The sequence below is a fragment of the Zingiber officinale genome, chromosome 4B (assembly GCF_018446385.1).
Source record: "Zingiber officinale cultivar Zhangliang chromosome 4B, Zo_v1.1, whole genome shotgun sequence".
Classification (NCBI taxonomy): domain Eukaryota; kingdom Viridiplantae; phylum Streptophyta; class Magnoliopsida; order Zingiberales; family Zingiberaceae; genus Zingiber; species Zingiber officinale.
The window spans coordinates 67,187,918-67,211,861 of record NC_055993.1 but is presented as its reverse complement, the minus strand read 5'-3'; the positions used below and the strand labels follow the sequence as shown (position 1 = coordinate 67,211,861).

At 37.8% G+C, this 23,944-nt stretch overlaps 1 protein-coding gene across 4 annotated transcripts in view; it reads right to left on the bottom strand.

Moving 5' to 3' along the window:
- The window catches only part of LOC121975117 (protein NO VEIN), a 62,250-nt gene that overhangs the window by 7,162 nt on the left and 31,144 nt on the right, over positions 1–23,944 (bottom strand). Inside the window, exons 8-15 of one of the 4 annotated variants that reach the window (XR_006110261.1) lie at positions 20,886–23,150; positions 20,556–20,668; positions 17,345–17,744; positions 16,905–17,222; positions 16,540–16,797; positions 11,405–12,515; positions 9,819–9,889; positions 9,645–9,732 (exon numbers count right to left, since the gene is read on the bottom strand). Coding sequence is in view for 3 of the 4 variants with exons in the window: in XM_042526527.1 (XP_042382461.1) it covers positions 11,406–12,515; positions 16,540–16,797; positions 16,905–17,222; positions 17,345–17,744; positions 20,556–20,668; positions 20,886–23,150 (4,464 nt within the window). In the remaining variant the exon portion in view is untranslated. Of the gene's footprint in view, positions 1–9,644; positions 9,890–10,769; positions 11,268–11,404; positions 12,516–16,539; positions 16,798–16,904; positions 17,223–17,344; positions 17,745–20,555; positions 20,669–20,885; positions 23,151–23,944 lie in introns of those variants that run through there. The other 3 variants (XM_042526526.1, XM_042526525.1, XM_042526527.1) reach the window with 3 other exon arrangements.

Sequence of the window (23,944 nt, the reverse complement as noted above, 5' to 3'; positions counted from 1 at the left end):
AGAAGGCTCTCAAGGCCACTTGGGATGAGTCCTCATCAAGCTCATCGGAGGAAGAAGAGAAGATGGAAAAGAGCACACGACAATTAGCACTCATGGCAAGGGAGGTTTCGGACTCCGGAAGTGAGGGAGATTCGAGCGATGCTTCAACCGCGGCTTCATCATCGTCGGATGATGAAGAGGTAACCTCTTCTCATATAGAAAAGTGTTATAAGACTATCACTCACTTATCTACATTGCTTAAAAAGTCAAAAACAGAAAATAAATTGTTAAAAGAAGAAGTAAAAACCTTAAGGACCCTTAGGGAAGATGAGGTTGATGACCTACATCTAGAAGTCCTTGAGGATGAGAACAAGGCTTTAAAGGGTGAGGTTGAGAAACTCAAGAAAATGCTTGAGAAGTTCTCAACTAGCTCTAAGACTCTAGACATGATTCTAAATACCCAAAGGGCAGTCTACAACAAGGCCGGGCTAGGGTATCAACCCAAGGAGTCGAGTTTCATTTCTCTAATGTCTAGAACTTAAAATAGTAGATTACATGTTTCTAAGGCTCATGGAACTAGGAAAGGTATGACCAAGGCATGGGTTCCTAGGTCTTTCGTTGTAGAAGCATTAGGTCCTAAGATTTGGGTACCTAAAACCTCTATCTTCCGTGTCTTGTAGGCATTGGTCGAGGGGGAGCATCTATCAACTTGGTTTGTTGATAGTGGATGCTCCAAACACATGACCGGGGACAAATCACTGTTTACAACCATTCAAAACAAAAGTAGAGGTAATGTGTCTTTTGGTAATAATGGTAACCTTAAGGTTGTAGGAGTTGAAGACATTCATATATCCAAATGTCTCCATATCAAGAATGTCCTTCTAGTCAAGGGGATGACTTTTAATATCCTAAGTGTCAGTCAATTGTGTGATACGGGTTACACAATTGAATTTCATTCAAGTCAATGTTTGGTTAAACACATTGACACACTTGACACGGTACTAGTAGGCACAAGGGTTGATAATATTTATCAAGTATCGTTTAAAAGTGCTACTAATGCTTTGATTAAGTGTTTCATGTCAAAAGAAGAAGAGTCTTGGCTATGGCATAGAAGGTTGGCACATGTAAACATGAAGAACATCCGGAAGTTGGCCAACCAAGGATTAGTGCGAGACTTACCCAGCATCAAGTACCACAAGACCAAACTATGTGATGCATGTCAAAAGGGTAAGCAAACAAAAGTTGTTCATAAAGGTAAAAGCACTGTAAGTACATCTACTGCTTTATATTTATTGCACATGGACCTATTTGATTGCAGTAGTGTAATATCATTGAATGGAAGTAGATATTGCTTGGTAATCGTTGATGATTTTACTAGATACACATGAACTTTCTTCTTGAAACATAAGGACCAAACTATAGATATTTTTATTTCTTTTTGTAGAAGAACTGAAAATGAAAAATCGACAACAATTAAAACCATTAGAAGTGATCATGGTGGGGAATTTCAAAATCATAGGTTTCTAGAGTTTTGTCAAGAAAAGGGATATAGGCATGAGTTCTCTACTCCAAGGACCTCACAGCAAAATGGGGTTGTGGAGAGAAAGAACCGAGTCCTACAAGAGGCTGCACGAAGCATGCTCAATGAGTACTCACTACCGAGCTACTTATGGGCTGAAGCTGTGAATACAGCTTGCTATGTGCAAAATCGAGTTTTAATACATAGATTTTTAGGAAAGACTCCCCATGAACTTTGGTTTGGGAAACCGCTTACAATTAAACATCTTAGGGTGTTTGGTTGTAAGTGTTTATCTTGAACACCAAGGATCATCTTGGGAAGTTCACGGCTAAGGCTGATCAAGGGATACTGGTCGGGTACTCTCTTACCAGCAAAGCCTATCGAGTCTACAATGAGAGGACTAAATTGATTGAAGAGTCCTCGGATGTAGCTTTCGAAGAAATCCCTGATAATCAATCAAGGAATGTAGAAGAAATTCAATTCGAACTTAGAAGGCTAGGTTTGAATGATCCAAACATGGAAAGAGTCGAAATTGACTCTGATGATGATGAGCAAGGGCAACAAAGAACTCAGGCAGACCCGTTGCCTGATACTGAGTCCTCGCCTGTGCCGAGTGAGACCACTCATGAGGCACCGCCAACACCAAGGCAGTCTAGGTTAGCCTCTAGTCATCCCCAAGACCAAATTGTGGGAGACATCCAACAAGGGGTTAGGACTAGGTCATTCTTTAGAAATGAGTCTAATGAAGTCGCATTGATTTCAGAGATTGAACCAAAAATAGTTGATGAGGCATTGCACGATCCTGATTAGATTTTAGCTATGCAAGATGAGTTAGGTCAATTTGAAAGGAGCCAAGTGTGGGACTTAGTTCCTAGACCTAAGAAGACCACCATTATTGGAACTAAATGGGTTTTTAAAAATAAGTTAAACCAAAAGGGAGAAGTCGTAAGGAACAAGGCGAGACTCGTAGCCAAGGGCTATAGTCAAGTCGAAGGCCTCGATTATAATGAGACTTATGCTCCCGTGGCACGATTAGAGTCCATTCGTTTATTGCTAGCTTTTGCTGCACATAGAGGTTTCAAGCTCTATCAAATGGATGTTAAATCAGCCTTCTTAAATGGTTTCATTAAAGAAGAGGTCTATGTTGAACAACCACCGGGGTTTGTGAATACCGAAGTTCCAAACCACGTGTACAAGCTCAAGAAAGCTCTTTATGGGCTTAAACAAGCACCTCGAGCATGGTACGAGAGGTTGTCAACTTACCTATTAGAAAAGGGTTTTGTAAGAGGCCAAATAGACCCAACACTATTTCTGCGTAGAGATGGTGAAAACATTTTTGTAGCCCAAGTATATGTCGATGACATAATTTGTGGCTCAAATAACAAGGGCTATTTGAATGAATTCATTTCTCACATGGAAAGTGAGTTTGAGATAAGTCTAGTAGGAGAATTGACATTCTTCCTCGGACTTGAAATCAAACAAACTCGAGATGGAATTTATGTCCATCAGACAAAATACACTCAAGAGATGCTTAGAAAATTCAATATGAGTGACTCTAAGGAAGTGTCCACTCCAATGGCGACAAACACTCGCCTTGACAATGATGAGAGTGGAAAACCAATTGATCTAACGCAATATAGAAGCATGATTGGTAGTCTTCTATATCTCACAGCTAGTCGACCGGACATACTCTTTGCTGTGGGCATTTGCGCTAGGTATCAAGTCTGTGCCAAGGAATCTCACTTAATTGCAGTTAAGAGAATTCTGAGATACCTTAAAGGCACAATTAGAGTAGGTCTTTGGTACCCACGTACTGAGTCTTTTGACTTGATAGGTTATACCGACTCCGATTATGCTGGGTGCAAATTGGATCGGAAAAGTACTAGTGGGGGCTGCCAATTTTTAGGTTCATCTTTAGTTAGTTGGTCAAGTCGGAAGCAACATTGTGTTGCTCTCTCCACGACCGAGGCCGAATATATTGCCATGGGAGAGAGTGTATCACAGTTGTTGTGGATGACACACACCCTAGAGGATTATGGACTTTCTTATAAGGGTGTACAAGTGCTATGTGACAATATTAGCACGATCAACCTAACTAAAAATCCAGTCCATCATTCGAGGACCAAACACATTGAAGTGCGTCATCACTTCATAAGAGATCGCGTAGCTAGGGGAGACATTGCACTCACATATGTTGAGTCAAAGTCAAACATAGCTGATATTTTCACCAAACCCCTTCCGGAGAATGAATTTAGTCATTTAAGGAGGGAGTTGGGAATGTGTTTGGCTCCTTAGGTCATTAGAACTTCACCATGATCAATAAGGACTAGTAAAATGACAAGAGTAATTGGGATAATAACTTGGGCAACTTGGGAACATCTCACACAAACTATAAAGTTTAACAAAATATTTTTGTTTGCTAGAAATGGGGTGAGATGCTAGGATCAACCAAATTATTCAAAATGTATCATGCATCTCTTGAATAATTAGGTTGAAGAGACATAAATTGAGTATGGGGAAGACCATTACATAATTCATGTGTATTTGGTTCCTAGATCTTACTCATATATTCCAACCAAGGAATCTTGGTTGGACTTTTGCCTAGAAATTATCTAATTATGGTTGATGGCTGATGTGTTGATTGATATTGTTGGTTGATTCATTTCATGACTTTGATTGATTGATAATAAGATGGGTTGTTAAAGGAAATAATAGCAACTTGGATATATTTTGACAAACTTGAAACTGATCATAGCAATCCTAAGTCTTAATTAATACCTTGGTTCACCTTAGGTAATAGTTTTATAAGGTTTTCTGAGATTGGAATCCTAAGATTCCAAATGTCTGAGTTTTTGGTTTTAAAGTCTGAAACTTTCTGGCCCTAAACAAGCTCAGACCATAAGAGCTTATTTTTTTTTAATATACTTGTGGGTGTTGATTCTTAGATTCTAGGTTATGAATTTGGGAGATTCTGAATTCTTGAGTTCTGAACTTTTCAGAATTCTCGATAGATAACGGCTCATAATTTCACGGCTCATAATTTCAGTTACTGAAAATTATATCAGACACTGATCGGTCCAGGGACCGATCAGGATGATGCCTGATCGGTCTCCACGACCGATCAGGAGATTTGACGATACCTGATCGGTCTCCACGACCGATCAGGACATTCCTGACCACAGAAGGTTCACTGATCGATCCAGGGATCGATCAGGAGACACCGGCACACATCGACCCTACTGATCCACATCTGATCGGTCCAGGGACCGATCAGGAAGCTCCCTGATCGGTCCCCACGACCGATCAGGACGATCCCTGACCGATCAGGACGTTCCCTGATCGGTCAGGATTGCTCCTGTTCGGACAGCCGTCCGATCATTTCATCACTGTTTACCCATCAGTAAACCATTAAAAACATCCCGATCTCTTCTTTTCCTTTTTCACGCGGAACCCTAGCCGACTTCTTCCCTCACCTCACTCCTTCTCTTCTCGTTGCACGCGGACCACTAGCCGAACCCTAGCCGAAGCTCTAGCTCGGAAGTCCTAGCCTAAAATTCAATGGCACCAAGGTAACTTCTAACTTCTCTAGAACTTGCATTTTGTTTTCATTTCTCACTGAATCTGAATCTTCCTTTGTCACGGTTCTTGATTGTTGGTGGCTCCGGTGCTCACTCATTGCCCCATTTTACCACATTGTTAACTCTTAGAAAGAAAGTAGTGGGTGAAGGGACCTCTAAATCTAAGTCACCTGAGAAATCGAACCCTAGGGCTACTTCCCGACCTCAACCATCTGTCTCGGCTAGATTTCCAAACCAACATTATGAGGATGCCTTCAACCAAAGAACATTCAAATTACTCCCTTGTAGGTCCGTGGATCGAAAATTCATGGACGAATTTTGCCCACAAGTGTCAGAAGTCATAGCCTACTACAAACTCGATTCACTAGTCTACTTGGAACGGGATATCAACTATGACTTGGTCTCTGAGTTCTATAATAACCTTTATCAGACTAATGATCTAGGTTATAAAACAAGAGTTGCTAAGCGGACTCTTGATTTCAGTGTCTCATCCTTTTTTGAGTATCTCGATTGTCGGAGGAGTACCGGTAATGTCTCTTCGATATTTCCTGACTTACCAGATCCTTTACTTCCACCTTTTGATATCTCACCTGACGATATTTATGAGTACTTCTTCAGACAGCCTAGACAAGGGCTAGATGAGCTAGATGTTGACTTCCCTACTTTTGCAGCCTTGAGATTATCTCCTCAAGACTACATTCTTTTTAAGATTGTCACGAACTACCTTCTACCTATCACATCTAAACCATTATCTGAGATCCGATCATATCATTGTCTTATGCTTTATGGTTTGCGTCGGCGTCTCGATTTTGAAATCATGTCGAGCATCTACTCCTCGATCATATCATATTCTAAGCCTAGCAGTTCCACTATTTATATGCCTTATGGGCATATAATTACTGATTGGCTCGAGACCCTTCAGGTTGATGTCTCTAAGGGTAGAATAGTCAAAATGGTCAGGCAGGATTGCCGACTTGGGAAACGGGCATTTTCCAAGTCTGGCATCATAGGGCAAAATGGGGATGTTCGGTGGAAGGATGGGAGAGCACTAGGTGAGTTACCACGGGGAACTCCACGACAGGTTGCTCCTGTTGCTGCTCCTCCTGCTGCTGACGATGGAGAGGACGATCCTGATCTGCGCTGGCAGATCGCTGCTGAGCTCCATGGACTGCGTGTTCGGATCGACCAGCGCTACGATGACTTGCGCAGTCAGCAGCTGGTGACGCAGCAGCTACTTCTGGGCTGGATGGCCAACTACCCACCTCCGCAGCGATTCTCGGGCCATCCATCTTCGAGCTCCAGCATGCCGCCTCAGGATTACGTGCCTCCCGCAGATGATGATGATGTTCCTCATGTTGAGGACATTGATTGATACATTCATTTTGACTGTCTATGTATTTTGGATGCTATTTGTTAGTTTTTATGTCTGACCTGGATGTTTGCACTTCTGATGCTACTCATGTATTTATGCTACTCAGTTTTATATTTGCTTGCTCTTTATTATGCTTGATTTTCTATCGGCTATTAATATGCTGTTCACTTGCATGTCTTGTTTGTCCTTTATTTCCTTATTACTGTCTTATAATACACTTAGAGGGAATTCTAAGTGCTTTAAAAAACAGACAGTAAGGGTTAAGGGGGAGTTCTTTAAGTTATCTTACTTTTTTCGCACCTTTTCGGTGTTTGACAAAGGGGGAGAAGATAACTAAGTTTAGATGAATGCAAATTTGATTTTAGAAGACCCTCACATAGTGTTGTATCCGTCTTAGGGGGAGGATCTTGATTCCCCTAAAATTATGAAAATTTGAACAATTCTGATCTAAACTTAAATCGTGTTGTCAAACAACAAAAAGGGGGAGATTGTTGATACAACCGACCGTTGTTTTGATGTTGACAACGATTTAAGTTTGTATCGATATTAATTAAACTCGAATGACCACCGATCGAGGTTAATCGGTTGGGAGGAAAGTCCCGTGAGTGAAGCTGTGCAAGGGAAATCCAGATGGGTCAAGGTTGACTGGACATCCGGTGAAAAGTCCAAGCAGGAGCTTGGCACGGAAAAGTCCAAGTATGGTGACTTGGCACGGAATGGTCGGAGAGGGCTCGGTAGCTCGTTCTCCGGACCGGACGAAGTCGGAGAGAGCTCGGTAGCTCATTCTCCTGACCAGGCCGAGAGGGCTCGTGAGCTCGCTCTCCGGACCTGACGGTCGAGAGGGCTCGAGCTCGTTCCTGACTAGGCCGAGAGGGCTCAGCTCGCTCGGACCGACGGTCGAGAGGGCTCGATAGCTCATTCCCGTGATCAATCCTAGTATCACATAGGCGCTGGATCGGTCAATGCACCGATCCGGAGATTTGATTGCCCGACGCGTACGCACCGATCCGATGAAACTAGGTTTGCCGATCGGCCGGTGACCGATCGAAACACCGAGCACATCGAGTAATCGACGGCCTCAGACCGATCAGAAACACCGCAGCTCATCGAGTAATCTGATCGGCCGTAGACCGATCGTGAGATGATGTCGCGAGAAGGAAAGGCGGGATCGGTGCGGACCGATCCATATGCACTCGATCGGCCCGTAGGACCGATCAAAGATATCCCGATCGGTCTTGGGACCGATCGGTGACGATCTTAGAGTGCGAGGAACCGACTATTCTCGATCGGTCCGCACCGATCGTGCCATACCGATCCTTCACGACCGATCAGACATTAATTCAAAGGTGTGGATCGGCCCGCTGACCGATCCACCACACTGTCTGCACACACTGTCAGGTTCTGCTGGTTTCTGATTCATTTGAACTAATCAACTTCTGCTATGAGCTTTATGTAATGCAGGTTGCAAGTTCCATTCCAGTGCTTAATTTCAAATTAAGCCTCATCAAAGGAATAAGACAGAGCTTACTTTCTTCTGTGTATCACTGCGATGAGGGAAGATTGAGCATCAACGGATACTGATGCTAACATACTGCAATCTCTGTTCGCGATCAGCTTGACTCCTGTGGGTTGGTTGGAGCTCAGAAGACACCAGCAAGACCAAGGATGGTATTGGTGTGAGTTCAGAGAACTAGCTGAGGAGGAAGTGTGATTGGCAATGCTTGTGTTTACAGCAGAGATTCGACGCAGAGTTTCGGCAGCGAAAGAGCAGAGGCATAAGAAGAGAGACGAGGAAGCAAGGAATAGAGCTCTCGGTTGATTGTGTGAAACAAGCTGTGCTGTGCTTTGTGCTTGAAGAGAGGCTGTATTCTTGTGTTCCTGCTTGTGTTTATTCTTCGCTGATTGTGGCTGTGAGCTTCCTTTGATCATTTCACTTGAGCCACTACTGTAAGTCTTGTGCTTAATTTCTTACTGCTGTTAAAGACTTTGTGGAGAGGTTACTCCACCGAGAAGGAGAATCCTTTAGTCGGATAGCTTCCGGAGTGTGATCTACCTGAAGATCAAGGGATCGTCCACCTTACGGACACGTCGAGAAGTAGGGGCAAGTTATCCCCGAACCTCGTAAATCTCTGAGTTAGTGTGCTGTGTTCTCTCGTTGTTTTAGTTTTCTAATTCCGCTGTGCTAACAAAGTTCTTGAAGAAATTTGTGTTTAGTATTTTTCAAAGAGGCTATTCACCCCCCCCCCTCTAGCCATCTAAGATCCCAACACTTCAGACCTATCCACCTGGCTTCCACGATATACCGAGATTTTCTCTCCTTGCCTAGCCTCCAACTAGGACTTCCCTAGATCAAGCTCCATACTAAAACATTCTTACTTAAACATATTTGTCTGACATTAAAACCTAGAAGGTCGATTGCACCAATGGATACAATTATACGAGGCTCATGCATCGCATGGTTGATATCCTTACAACTCTTAGATAATGCTGATATTCAATTTCTATGATTTCGCCAAGTCTACCATAGTAATCAAACTCTGTGTTATTGTTGTCCATAAACCCTTTGACGAAAACATCAGAATTATAGGTTAATCTCCGTGAATCTTGTTGTATCATGTGAAATTTAAGCTATTAACATAGTAATCATAGTAGACCTTTATTTTACAAAGGGGTCCTGATGTAAGATTCATTATCCTATCATATTGCACATTTGATATTCTACGATATTTTACCTATAAAAATAGTATGCATTAGGACACTACTTAATACACATGAACTTAAAAATTTGATAAATTCTCTAACTTACATATATTTAAAATTATAATGCAAATTCGGCCTCTAACTTTTCAGCTACCTCACTTACACTCATTGATAGATTTTGTAGATATAGTTATTGTTCATATAAACTAAGAAAGAAGATAATTTTAAGACGAAATTAAATAGGGGATAAATGTTTGATTAGAGAAGTCAACTTACTTTATGTATGGCTTGACCTCATCACAGTTTAAGAGTATGTATGTTCTTGCAGCATGGCTTACCAAGAAACTTGAAAATATAAAGCATCGATGGATCTATCAGCTGAACATCATCAAAATATCTAGGGCACTTACAATGTCTGATTTTTACATTATCAGCAAAATAATAGGAACAGAAAAAAAATACTTCTTCAATTAGATAAGCATTACATATTGATCTCTCAACTCTTGCTTTGTTATAAACATTATTCTTTAATTTCCTCAAAAATCGTTCAAATGAATGCATCCATCTGTACTGCACAAGACCAGCTATTTGTGCCTCGTATGGTAAATGTACTGGTAAATATTCATTGAATCAAAAAAAAAACTAGGTGGAAATATGCGCTCCAGCTTACATAGTATGAGAGGATTGTCTATTTCTAGCCGAAACATATCATCCATCATAATGCACCTCACTGTCAAATCTCTAAAAAAATATACTCAATTTTGTCAGTGTTTGTCAAATATTATGAAAAAGTAAATCATAAAAAACTACTGGAATAAGTCTTTATATGAATATATAACAGTCATGACTCTTCATTCCAAACATCTTTAACCTAAAGTATAGACTGTTGGAGAAGGTTTTCTGACTACAACATTCTCTAGTTTTTTTTTTTTTGATTTCGCCTGAAAGGGTGATCAACTGGTAAAAATTACGGTGATTATCAAAACAAGATATCTTCCCATTGCAAGGTAATGAAAATACATCAAAATCTGTCACGCAGTGTGAGAATGTTAATTTACTAGTCGTGCTCCATCTCAACAACGTTGAGTATGTTAGAAAATCATTGATCGTCCATAATAATGCAGTATGTAATTTAAAATTAATTTTACTTGTAACATCATAAGTCATCAACTCTACATTCCATAATTCATTCAACTCGGCAATCAGATGTTGCAAGAAAATATCTATATTCTCTTTAGGATTGGTTGGACTAGGAATAAGCACAGTAAAAAACATAAATTCATCTTTCATGCACATCTATAACGACAAATTGTACGGTGCTAATATAACTGGTCAAAATAAATATTGTTATCCTGACTCACCAAATGACTAAAATCTATCTACAAAAAGTCCTAATCTCACCCTACCCTCTGAGTCTCGCCATATTCTCTTTTTTTTAAAAAATGAGCTCTTTAAACTTGTTACCAACAAAGTTGAGCACCAAGCTTCGGGAGCTCTTTATGCAATGTTCTAAGATCTTGCACACTGGATGCACATAGCAAAAAACATAGGTTAATCCTAATTTAATTCTTTTGGGGAATGCACCAAAACACCTAGTCAAATCAAATTAATTGGATCATCATTCATTCAACAAGCTCTACTTAATGATGATTGGCATATCAATCATGCGTATTAATTCAGAATATTTCTCTCCCTTAAAGTTTGGCATGTAAAAAATATGGAGACATATATTTGTATGATAAACAATCTAAAAATAAAATATTCTTCTAAGTAATTAAGTTGTAACTAATTCAATACTTAGGTTTTCATAAGCTGACGTTAGTGCTGTTCCTGAATAATCAAGCGAACATCATTTCAGCTCCAATCACATCCCAAATGTGCAGCAAGAACTCCGTATTAAAACCATTTAGTCCTACTCTTCTATCCTTGCTAAAACTTTTACTTGCCTTCAAAACTCTTTAGAAAATGAAAAATGAGTGTAAAGATCACCCCACTGCATTCATTTTTTGTTCTCTAATAAATGGCAGAGTAACCAACTTTTGACGATCTAGTCTGCCAATTTCTGCAAAACATTTAGATCCTTCAAACATTAATGCAGGCTACCTCAACCAAAATCACCCTGCAAGAGTTTCAGTCTCTCATACGACATCTAAACATTAAATTTGGATTGTTTCTACACGTTTTTAATATTAAATTCAACCAAATGAAATTTTAAAACATAATGATAAATTACATACACAATATTTACAGCGTTACCTTAACTGCTGACTGCTGTATCCCTAATTTGCCTCGACATAAAAAGTGCTAACTGTAAAGCACGTTGCTGGCAAAGTTTGAGAGGATTTTTAAACATAGTGATACTTGCTTTTTTATTGTCTGAAAGTACGACATGAGCTATGTTAAACGAGTCACCCATCTGTGCAGCAAATTGCCACTCCCGCGTTGATATTTCAAACCAGTATTTGTTTGCATATCTGGTAGTCTTCACTTCAATATATTCCTTGTCCCCTACGATCATGTCGTATGGTAAGCCAGTCTCAGTCTGCTCATTCACCCATCTCACCATATTTGGACCAAGCTTTGCGGTTAGATAGTTATAAGCAATGGCTTCTCCAACCCTGCCTGTCATAAATGTTATTGGGTCCTTAAGTGCTTGCAAATGGATATTATCTGTTTCAGGGAAAACTGATGAATATTTGAAGCTCAAATCTGGACCACATGGATCGACTAATTGATTTTTTGATTCCAATCTGGAATTAATCATACTGAAAGAATCAGAAGAATCCACCAAGAGAGGCTGCTTGTTGATTGTCTCTAAATCTTGTGATGATGATGCATTTTCTGATGGCAATCCTGATTCCACAACCCAATCTTCTTCAACTTCAATGCAATCAGAAAGAATTTCAGCTTGTTCAGTAACTCCTAGAGAACTGTTACTTTCTGTCTCAGATGCAACATATGAGCCAAACCCTTGCCTCAAAGAGATAGAAAGTTTTGTACGTGGGGCAGTTTTCCAGTCTGTAGGTGGCCAATTTGGGATAATACCTGGTTTCCTTCTAGATGTGGATGCATTTTGGTGAACATTTAAACAAGGAGTAGGATTTGGCAAGATACTATCAAAATTGAGTTCGGCCGTCATACAAGATAGAGTCCACATGGGTTCTTCATGAGGTAGGCTAGGAACTTTCTGACTATTGATAATGAAAAATTCTATCTGCTCGATGCTTGATCCAGATTCTTCCATGGTCACAATCATGTGAAGAAAATTGGCGAAGTGTAGCTCAGTTGACCCATCAAAGAAGAATCGAGAGAGTTCCAAAAATATGGAGTGTGAATCTGAAGTAGTAGTAGCATACAGAATATTCCCCTGAAAATACAAATAAATTTTAATATCATAGAAAAGATAAAAAAACGATGCAGCAAGGATCACTTAAGCATATGAGCATGAAGATCATATAAGAGCTAAATGCAATTTAGAGATACATCTTTCGCATTTACTTATTAGATGATATACAAAGTCCCATTTCATTGTACCCTGTAAAATTATTTGGAAGGAAGAGTTTGATGCATAGAATTATAACACTTTATGAAAAAGAGATTATTTTTAAGTCAACGGGCACCATTCTTCATTGGCAGTTTTCAAGATGAATGAAAAACTTAGCTAAATAATCACTCTAGCCCAATCATAAACCATAGCTTCATAAGCATTATATTTTAATAAATATTACATATTACAAGCGTAAAGTTGTGACAGTTTTCCTTTCTGAATCTGCCTAGGCAGTCACCTTTTAAAACAATGTTAAAGTACCTACTTTATTCAATCTAATATCTTATCAATCAGCATAATGCAATATGGAAATAAAATACATTATGAAAGTTTATCATGAATATGATATCTAACTTAGTAGTAATGTAAAAGAATAGGGACTTAAAGTCAATCCTAAAGTGAACTTACTTGAAAGAAAATCATATGAAAAAAAACTTACTTTCAGCTATTTTTGTTCCACTCTTTTTCAAGTATTATTGAAAGAACTTCCATTGATTCAATGAGCAAATTATTGAGGGTTCATGTTTAGATGGGTTGTCTGTAAAAAGGCAGTCCGGAGCGCGAAGCTCTTGCCAATGCAGGGGACGCAGCCATACCCTGCATTGCAAGAGGTTTCCGCAACTTCACCAAGTCATATGGTGGCAACTTTAATGTTGCACCGAGGCTCCCCTTCAGATATGTTGTCTTTGCTAGAAAATATAGTTAGCCCCACAAAATAGTTAATTCCACTATTTGCTCAGGATGAAAAAAGCTAATGGTACACCATCAAACTAGAATTTTTGGTAAATGTTCGAGGTCTCACAGCCTCTAATATTGTAATATTGTCATCAACTCTCTGCTAACAAAAGATACCTTAAATATAAGTTGTTATTAAGAAAACAACTTTTACTAACTCTTCATCTCGTTAGAAATTTAATTCTGTAGTTTCAAGTGGCATACAAGAAATAAAACAGACGTTTCTTGCATCAACGTTTCTTAATAATATTATTTCAGACCTATTCTGACACTAATTATGCAAGCTTTCAAGTGCCATTAAATGTCCTGTATAGATAGAAGCAATGTGCTGGGGATATACTATATGTCATCAAACGTTGTTGCACTGCCAGTTAAAAAATATATATAAGAAATTTTAAATAAATAAATAAGTTATGGCACGTTTGTGTGCCCTGATGTGTTTTAGGTGGTCAGAGAGCAGGACTGAGCATACCAGATACCTACCAAATAGTATTGCTGAGGAAGTTACCCGGTGAACGTGCAAGTTTGAAATGTGAGACAATCAAGTAAATGAGGGGAGTTGATTCTAGAGAAATATGATTATATAGAATCCAAAACATTCACAAATAATAGGCTATTAAATATAAAATCAACCATAAAAATTCATGTTAGATGTTGATATAGTGTAATCTAAAATTAACAGAGATAATGATAGGAGATCAACTCATGAAGACTTTTAGATCTATCTACAACATAGACACAAATATAGTTTGCCAAAAACTAAACATGAACACCTTACAGTAGGGGTGTCAAAAATGAATCCGACCCGATGACCCGACCAAGTCGATCCGAAAAAAATCAAATTCGGATTGGGGATTTTCGGGTTCGGGTTCAAGTCGGGCTCGGGTTGGAGGGTTTTCTGAGTTGAAATTTTTTGGGTCGGGTTCGGGTTGACCCAAATTTAGGGTTTATGGGGTTTTTTGAAGTTAAATCAAATTTTATTTTAAAAATTAAGATGCTTTTATAAATATTAATATTAATGTTAGTATGATAATGATAGAGTATTTAGATAAAAGTGAAAAATTATTGGGAAAATAGCTAAAAAAAGACATTTTGAATCGGATTATTCAGGTCAGGTTCAGATTGATCGGGTTCGGGTTTAGGAGTTTCCGGTTGTATTTGGGTTCGGGTGGGGATTTTTCTTTTAAAAAAAACTCTAACCCGACCCAATCCACCTAAATTGACACCTCTACTTATAGCATAAGAATAGAATAATTGAAGGATCAAGGCTAGAAATTGCCAAATGGGTAATCAAATAGATCTATTTTTAAGTTAAATGAAATCTGCCTCAGAGCTTCAAGTTAAGGAAAAAGTCCAAAGCAAAATTTTCACCTCCTTAATGGTCAGGTTAATATAGAACAGGTCAGCTTCCATATATCATTCAATTCAGGTATGGTTCAGCTAAGGTTGCATTTTTGGTACCGATTTCTGTTCTAGCTGTAATACTGCAGTTGACTCGAAGCTGTTTGGAACATACTAAACTAGCTCTAGATGGGTTTCACCTCTTTGATTTCCCTTCCCTTCGCCTATTTATAGTCACATAGAAACAGCTTGAAAAGATACCTAATACCTTATTCATCATATGCAATTTTGGTTGTGTTTAAATACGAGAATAGGGTTCAAAGGATTTAAATGCTCAATGTGTGGAATTTAGATCATGTTTCTTGGGGCCGAAGGAAACTATGGTGAAACCAACCTAGTGAATGTTTCCTAATCATGCTTTCCCTCCATCTGCACCCAAGGAAATGGAGGGAAGAAAACAGTGAGGGTATTATTTCCCCTGACATTCAGGTTTTGGCTTTTGCCCAAATCAGATGGAGCTGCAACTTAGCAGAAACTTTCCTAGTTTATTAAAAAATTTATTTCTTTATTTATCTTGCATTGAAATTAGTTTTTCTCTTTTTATAAAAAGTAAAATTTAAAATTGGAGTTTGCTTCCACATTTTCTTCCCTCTAAGGAAATGATGACAAGGGAAACTCGTCTTCTTTCCTTCTTCCTAAGGAAATACAAAAGAAAAAAAAAACTATCCTTTCACTATAAATTATTCCCCTAACCTCTTTCTTTGGGATCAATTTAGACTTTTAGTTTGCCAAACTGAACTATTTTTAATTGAAGTGAGTTCAATGTGAACCAGTTTATTTGGACAGAGGTAAACACGTGATTGCAGGAGGATACTATTAATTAGTTCCTATCTTCTTCCTTCCTGTTTGTGTTAGATAAGCAACAGAAAGAGGGAGAATGATTCAACACATCAACCAATAGTGGCAAAGGATGGATGATTCAAGTGATCCAATTGTCTTGGCAGCAATCACATAGCGGCAACCGTACTTCAGATAGTGGACGAAGATTCATGAGTAACCAACCGAGTAAACCACCAGATCAAGAAGAAGAAAAATGAGGAAGAATACAAGCTATTTTCACTCATCCTTCTTAGTTGTTGTCAGAATATGTATCACTAAATAAGCCAAATTAAAATATTAGCAAAACAAGCAAGTTTTGCTATGTCATCCTAGCTTTAATTTGGTCCACTCTGCAACAAGATCCTTCACCCATGCTAAAACAACATTTGATACTACAGGTTAAGCCCCCAATTTCAGTGTCTTTCAAGAATTTCTTTGCTGAAGTTTTTAAGATTTTATTCATGATCATTTAACCCTTTTGCATGATTTAACTTGAATTGGTAAATGGGATTATGATTGCTTGATTTAAAAAACATTTACACGCTCTTAAAATAATTTATAGGTCCTTATTTTACTTTATTTAATCAAAGTAAGGCTAAATCTTCTGAACTTTTATAACAATCTCAGAGACTAGGAATTTCCAGAAACAAACATGTAAACATATATAAATAAACCCAACCTAACCCAGATTGTTGAAAAGATTAACTTGAATCTTTTTACAAGCTAGCCCAGCTTTTAAGAGTAAACAATTAGTTAAACTATTGCAGAAGCATTGCAATATGAACAGTTGCTGTAATAGTAACAAAAAATTTATAGCATGCAGGAAAGAATTCATAGTAAACTTTGTATTTGAAATAATAAGGCAAGTGTATTGAAAAAGGTTCTGAACCTGCAAAAGACAGCTACATTCAACCCGTTTATTTGAAGTAGCATCACATCCTTTCAAAGAGTGCTTATAGAACAACTTTTCAACAACAACAACTTGTAGTTGGTGTAGCTTCTCAAATCCAGTTTGCTTCAAACGCAAATATACATCTGGATACAGTTTATGAATATAGCGTTGGGCATACCGTAGGATCCTATTTATCAAGAACATCATTCCTCTGCTATCTCCTGTGCCATAAAATATTGCTTCTTGCGACACAATCTGAAGAATACAGCAATGACGAAAGATTGAAAAATAAAGTTAACTTAAACTTCAAAGAAAAACATCACATATCTTTGAAAGATAAGGAAAAAAACAACACCACATACCTCTGAAATAGAAGGAACACCTAATTTTTTCAGTAAGACAGCAACCTTTCCTGAAAGCATTTCTTTCTCCTCATGATCAAGCTGGCCAAACTGTAAAAAGTCTATCCCTTTAGAATGTATAAATTGCTGTTTCAGGTTATCATCATCAGCCCAACATATGATACCAAATGAAGGATGGAGTGAAACCCATTTATCCAGCATGGTTGGAAGTACTTTACTTTCTAATTTATGAAGATTATTCTTCAAGTCAATAATTTCCTCAGAATTCACCAGTCCAGATTTAATATCATTACACCATTTCAAGAAAACATGAAAAACCTACAAAGAGGAATAATGGCATTTATCAACATTCTTGAATGCGAGACATAACAATCTATGAAAAGACTATCATCAAAAGTTTGATTATGCCACAACTTCTGTAATAGTTTGAGAGAACTTACTGCTTGAGCTGCTTGAGAAGGCAATGCAACACTTGACAAGAGTTGTAGTAATTGAAGATAGGTACCAAACGGAGGAACCTCAGGTACATTGCATACTTGTACAAAAAAATCATGAAGACCAGGATAAACAGACGACAGAACTTGGCTTGGAAGAGAATCTACCTCAACCCTCTGACCACACTGAAGCGCTTCTCTTATCTTATCGAAACAACCAGTAGGATCGTACCAAAACACATCTTTTGATGAAACAAAAGTTCCAAAAGTTCCATCAGGGGATCTATAGGTATCGAGAAATGGTACAAATATAAAATGACTTGAAATGAATTCCTTAGTCATGTTCATTCTAGAAGCAGCAACTCCCTCAGATATAAAGGAATATAAGTTTGACATTTGACTGACACTGAGACAATGACAAGGCAACATCTTGATGTTAGCATGAGGAAAAACAAAAAAGGCAGGCATTGCAATAAACAAATTTGACCAACTCTGATTGTAATAAATGAAATAGCATGTAATAACCTATTTGTAGAAATTAAATTGCTCCATAGAGCAATTAGATGGAACAACTTCTTAGTGGCACAAATCTAAAGATGGGGAAATGGGTAACCTGGTAAAAAATAGATTCCTTCAAGAGCAGAACTAACTTTATTAAAAAAAATAAATGTATAAATCAAAATTAATGTATAACTCACTCAACTTTTCCCTAATCACCAAAGATCTTTCCTAGTCTAATACAAACTAAGTGAATGTATGACTCATCTTTTTCCAAAAAAAAAAAAACTTTCCTAGTCACGGGGTAAGGGTTTATTAACCCATCTAGGCCTGAATTAGTGGCGCAGTTATCAGTAGTTCCCATTTCTAACAAATTATTTTCTCAAAATATACACAGACATCACTGCTTCCACATTCACTCAATTATTCTGCTCCGAAGGATTCTTCTTGCAAAAGAATTTTGAAGAAGAAAACATTTTTCCTAAGCCAATATTTCTTTTAAGATTTTAAATTCAATCAAATTTTTTTATAGAATGATGATTTGATTTATTTTTTGTCATTAAGGTTTTAGCCTTTAAGTTTTATTTAATGTGTCAAGTTAATGAAATATGATTTGATTTCTAGGGCAACTCCTATGTTGACGGTAGAATAATGCACTAGATAAATTTAGGGTTTAGTTTCAGAGTTATTTTGATTCCCAATTTAAAATTTTTAAAAAGTTTGTTGTATATATTCAGGTAAGTCGCACCTTGTATTTTAGGAGTTATAGATAAGAAGAGAAGTCTTTAATTGTTCTCAAAAGGGGCCCTAAACCTTGAATTCATCTTTCAATTTAATAAATTTTCCTCTTCTTGAGTTTTCATTCTATGTATGATTGTTTATCCCTTGTGTTGCATCAAGTGGTATTCGTGTTCCATCAAGGTATCGACTAAGAACTAGAGAAGACAAATGGAAGAACAATAAAAGAGAATGAGTTAGGGTTTTGCGGAATAGGGAGGAGGTGGAGAGGAGGAATCATGATTCTTCAAAAGAGAGGGATGGCAAATCATGACTTTGGAGATTGGGTAGGACCACATCGACATTTGGCAAGTGAATTGAGGAGATCATGATCACAAATGAAGGAGAGATGGGGGCCAAGGAGAAGGCATGAGTGAAGAAGAGGACAATCAACATGAGTCACATGAAAGAAAAAGAGGTGAATAGAGGACAAGTCTTGCACTGGGGTTAGTTCGTGATGCAGCAAAAGTGTAGGCTTGTGCAACATGGAAGGGGGAGAGAGCAACATGGTTTCAATAGAGGAACAAGGAGCATGCATTGTTAGGGAAGGAAGAGGAGGGAGTCTGATAAATTAGCGTGTGTCATGCCGCAATACAAAAATGCCAAAAAAAAAAATTCTTAACTTAGGTAGGCAAGGGAGATAAGGGAGCAAATTAATTTTCTTAGGGAACGCATAGCCACAAGGCTTCACAAAATGTCTTTGAGAGGGGAAAGGTTTAGCAATGTGATTGCATTGGGTGAATTGACAAAGTTAGGAGTGGGAAAGAATCTAATTTTTCTTCTCTTTTTTAGATTGGTTAGTACAAGGAGAGGAAAGGAAATTGACTTTAAGGGGAAAAACATTGCTGTTTTTTTAGGGGAGGCACTTGTAGAAAAGAAGAATAGAGAAAAATGTGTGCGACAAAATTTTTCTCTTCTTTACCTCGTGCTTCTTGCATGATCTTTCAAAAACTACATAATCTTAATAGAATTATTTTGTTATAGTGAGTTGCTACTAAGGATTTTCATTGGTGAGGCCTTGAGGCACTGATGGAATGGCTGTGATATCAATATTAGGAGCCTCATAAGGGATTGAGTATTATGGGTGAGTATAATTGCATTTGTTTGGTCAAAAGAGTGCAACATATTAAGGGTGTCTATTTGAGGGGAGGAAGGGGGAAAGAAAAGAAGAGAGCTGACTAAGGGAGGCGGCATTGGAAGGAAGAGAGAGGATTCCTTGTTCTGTCTACTTCAGAGGAGAGAAAGAAGGGAAGATGAGAAAAATGTCAAAAAGTGGCCTTCCATTTTGTTGTTCCTAAAGACCTACAAGATTAAATTGGTCTTTTCCAACTTTATTATTAATCCCATTGCTCCTCCATCCACTTTTGGACAGCATCAATCTGAGAAAAGGAAAAGAAGAATCGCTCCCTTGTTCCTCCTTTTTCTTCTTCAATAGAAGTTAACAAAGGATCCTTACTCCTTTCCCCCACCGTTTGCTCTACTTTGGGATATGTTCCCCTCCAGTAGACATGCCCTAAGTATTTGTCGAGAGAAGAAAACACTGATCTTCTTGGATTTGTCAAGAGAAAACAATGCAATCTTCTGATAAGAGAATATAAAGAAGAAGAAATTATTTGTGATTAGTCTTGCTTTAGGCATATCATTACTATGAAAACATTATATATACATAGTCGACTCCTACTAACATAGTGACAAGATACTTTTTTGGACTACTACAACAAAGATCTTTGGCCCATGGTGGATTGATTCCCTGTATGATTTTTCTAATTAATTATAAAATATAAAAATCAAAATAAAATCAACATTAGATTGAATGCAATAAGTAGTTTTCACTGTTGAAACGGAGCTCAAGTATGACATGAATGGCAATTATTAGAATAATAATAAAATTATTAACTTAAGCATAGTTAAGAGCATTCACTGTAAGTAGAGGAAAATGTACCTTGCACAGAAAGAAGACTTTGACATCCTCCAATTTGTAAGAATTCTGACGGCATCATCATGTGATACCTGCGTCTTGAATCCAATCTCCTTCAATAAGAAATTGCTAGCCAACTGTACATCAAAAAATTGGTGTATATCAAATATTACTGAAGCATGTATTCATAACTACCTATTGCTGAGAACAAAAATGGATCATTTCAAGAATCTGAAAAAGGAATGTGTTAGGAAGGATTATAACAACTAAGCTTATCCCACTAGGTGGGGGTGTTAGGAAGGAATCAAGTCAAAAAATGTTGTAGTTGAATACACTAAAATAACTGCTAGCAACCTGTGGGACAGCATAGGGTGCCATGTCACCTAAAACAGATCGCACATCCTCACAGTCATAAAATAGATCTTTGGCTTCATGAAGTTCACAGTCCGAGCTCGATGCTATCCATCCAATCTTACATATATTCTTCATAAAAGTTGATCTAATAGGTCTCCTGTGACCAGTAGTTTCAGAAAACAAGAAACTTTTGGCTTTTTCGCTGTAACAGTTGTCCCACATTTTATCAAGAATCTCTAGAAGATAAATGCACTTATCTCGACACTTTTTAAAAGAAAAGGTAGCTAACATATGATCAAGCTCTGCTGATTCCCAATCACTGATGAATGAAGTTTCTATCAAATGTTCCTTGTCAAGAACTGTACCAGCAGATAATAAAACGTCAGTCCCATGCTTTTTAGTGCAATTAACTTGCACAAAATCAGTGACGCCTAACTCTTTCAAGAACTCTCTCCAGACTTTAGGCACAGATGGTAATAAATGGATACTAGGATGCTTCAGATAGGCAGCATCAACCTCAAACCACTGAAGATCTAATGTCCCTATCAGCTTACAAATATCGACAGGATTTCCATACTCTTTCGAGAAATGAATTGGTTCACAGGCTGGGCATCTATAACCATCATTTGTCAAAAGTAGAGACTTTGTGCGTAGCTCAGTTATAATATCTTCCTTCTCCAAATGACAACTTGAACAAGAGAACTGAAAATGAACCATTATGAAAGACATGTATTCAATCATCCAACTTCTATCTTCGACTTCCCTGTTTTGATTTTTATCGGAGAAGGCAACCAGAATGTGACTTTTTATCACTTCATGAGCAGACAATTGTTGAACGCCAATTCTTTCTAGCATCTGTATCAGGTAGCCCACCTTTTTCTCTTCCAAACAATTTGTGATCATAGTAGCAGAGAAAAGCAATGGATTTACAATCCTAAGTTTGTCATACAGTCTAGGAAAATAACTTTGATATTGTCTGCCTTCAAATCCAACACTGCTGGTATCACACGGTAACCATATGGGTCCATCAGATGTGGACCCATAAGACCCATCCGAAAGTGGAATAATTGGAAGTTTTCTGAGTGTGTTAATTAGATTAGATTCCATCAGAGAATTTGCAGTGGAATGAATTGAAGGGGATGAAAGAGTTGAATGAAGAACAATTAACCAGGAAGATAGCCAATCTAGACCCATCAACTTGATACCATCTCTAGATTGACATAAGGAAGAGATGAAATCAATCAATACTTTAGGTCCATAATCTTGAACACCGAGGGCCTTAGCTAATGTATCAGACAAAATAATGTCCTTATTCAAATATCCAAACCCAAGATGCTTTTGAAGCAAACTATCAGGTAAAGTAATACGAGCAAGCTCATCCCAACCTCTCAAAGTTCTGCAAGGCAAAACCCAATCAAAACTATTACTGTCCAACAACAAGCAATTTGACATACGCAACTTGGAAATAATCATATAGGGAAGATGAGAAAAAAACCCATGAACTTCCCCTATAAGTGGAACAAAACTCATATAGGCTGTAACAGCCTTCCCTAGATTTTCATTATAGCAAGGAAGAGCGCAAAATGATTGTTCTGCATCGACAAATAAGGATGGAAATTCAGATAATAACCATTGATTCCAGGCGCTATCTTCATCAACCTCTTCTCTAGAAGATGGTAATGTAAAATCCCCCTGAATAATAAACTTAAGACCATATTTTCTCAGAGGAAGAAAAGCAAATACAGGCTGCTGGATTAGGAAAGGAGTATATTCTTCAGGCTCAGACTCCTGCAGTGTGAAAGCAACAGCAATCTCTGTGCTTTGTACACCAGAGCGAATAACATTTGCCAGCAACCTTTTATTTACCACCAACCAACTCATTGTCTCATTCCTATGGGAAACCTTTACAATACCATTACCCATTGTTTCTCTTCTCATAACAAGAGACGTGTTGTTGAGTACATTCTTAAACCTGATGCATCTGAGCCTATGCAAGAAAAGTAACAAGGATGGATGAAGATCTGAAAACATGGATATGATAGAGCTCATTGTTGCTTCTTTTTGGACCTTAGATCTGAATGGAAGAATAATACAGGTATTCCAAGAAGTACAACCAACTTGTGGGTCCCCTTCAAACAACATCTGTCCCAACATTGCTATATCACAAGGAGAAACAACCGTTGGCAATACAAAACCAATTTGGCCCTCAGTGATGTCAAACTTTACATGAAATCCATTAGAATGGATTTCTGGAGCATCTGTTACCTGAAGTGAACAAAAATAGATAAAAAATTATGTTAAGCCACGAATAAATTAAAATAATGATAGACTACATATGAAAGTCCTCTCGTGTCTGTTTTCCATTTTCTTCCTTGATAATTTAAACTTTCAGGATCAGTGATTATGCATCTTATTTTACACATTGTCCTCTTACATTAAAAAAAAAGCATCTTGATTATTCCAAAACCCCAACTGACTTTGGCTTGCACTCTCTTGCCATTTGGTACACAATTCCAGAGTTTAACAATTACCAAATAAAGGTCATAATTCCACTACCTAGCAATAGAAATCAATTGAATTCAACTAAATATTTTTTTAAAAAAAAATTGTGATGACAGCAAGTAGTTGGATCATTATGTGAAGGAGAATGATGTGATCTTACAACATAGGAAGGATAAAGAATAGCACCTCCATGGAATCATGGTCTATTAGTCCAAAAAAATCAAAATAGATCATATCAGACAGATAGGATTAAATCATAAAAAAATGTGATTAGCAAATGATATGCAAAAGATAAATATTTGAGCAAAGAATTAAAAGATAAAATGAATCTGGAAAAAATAGTAGGTAGGAAGAAAGAAAGTCATAACTAAGTCTAGTAAATCCAGAATAAAACAAGAATAAGTTTAGAAACCAGGAGATAATTTCAAGGGTGATAAAATTAAGTTGCAGTCTAATTGGCAAAATATAAGGGCAGCCCGGTGCACGAAGCTCCCGCCATGCGGGGTCCCGGGGAAGGATCCATTGTACGCAGCCTTACCCTACTTTTGTTGCGAGTT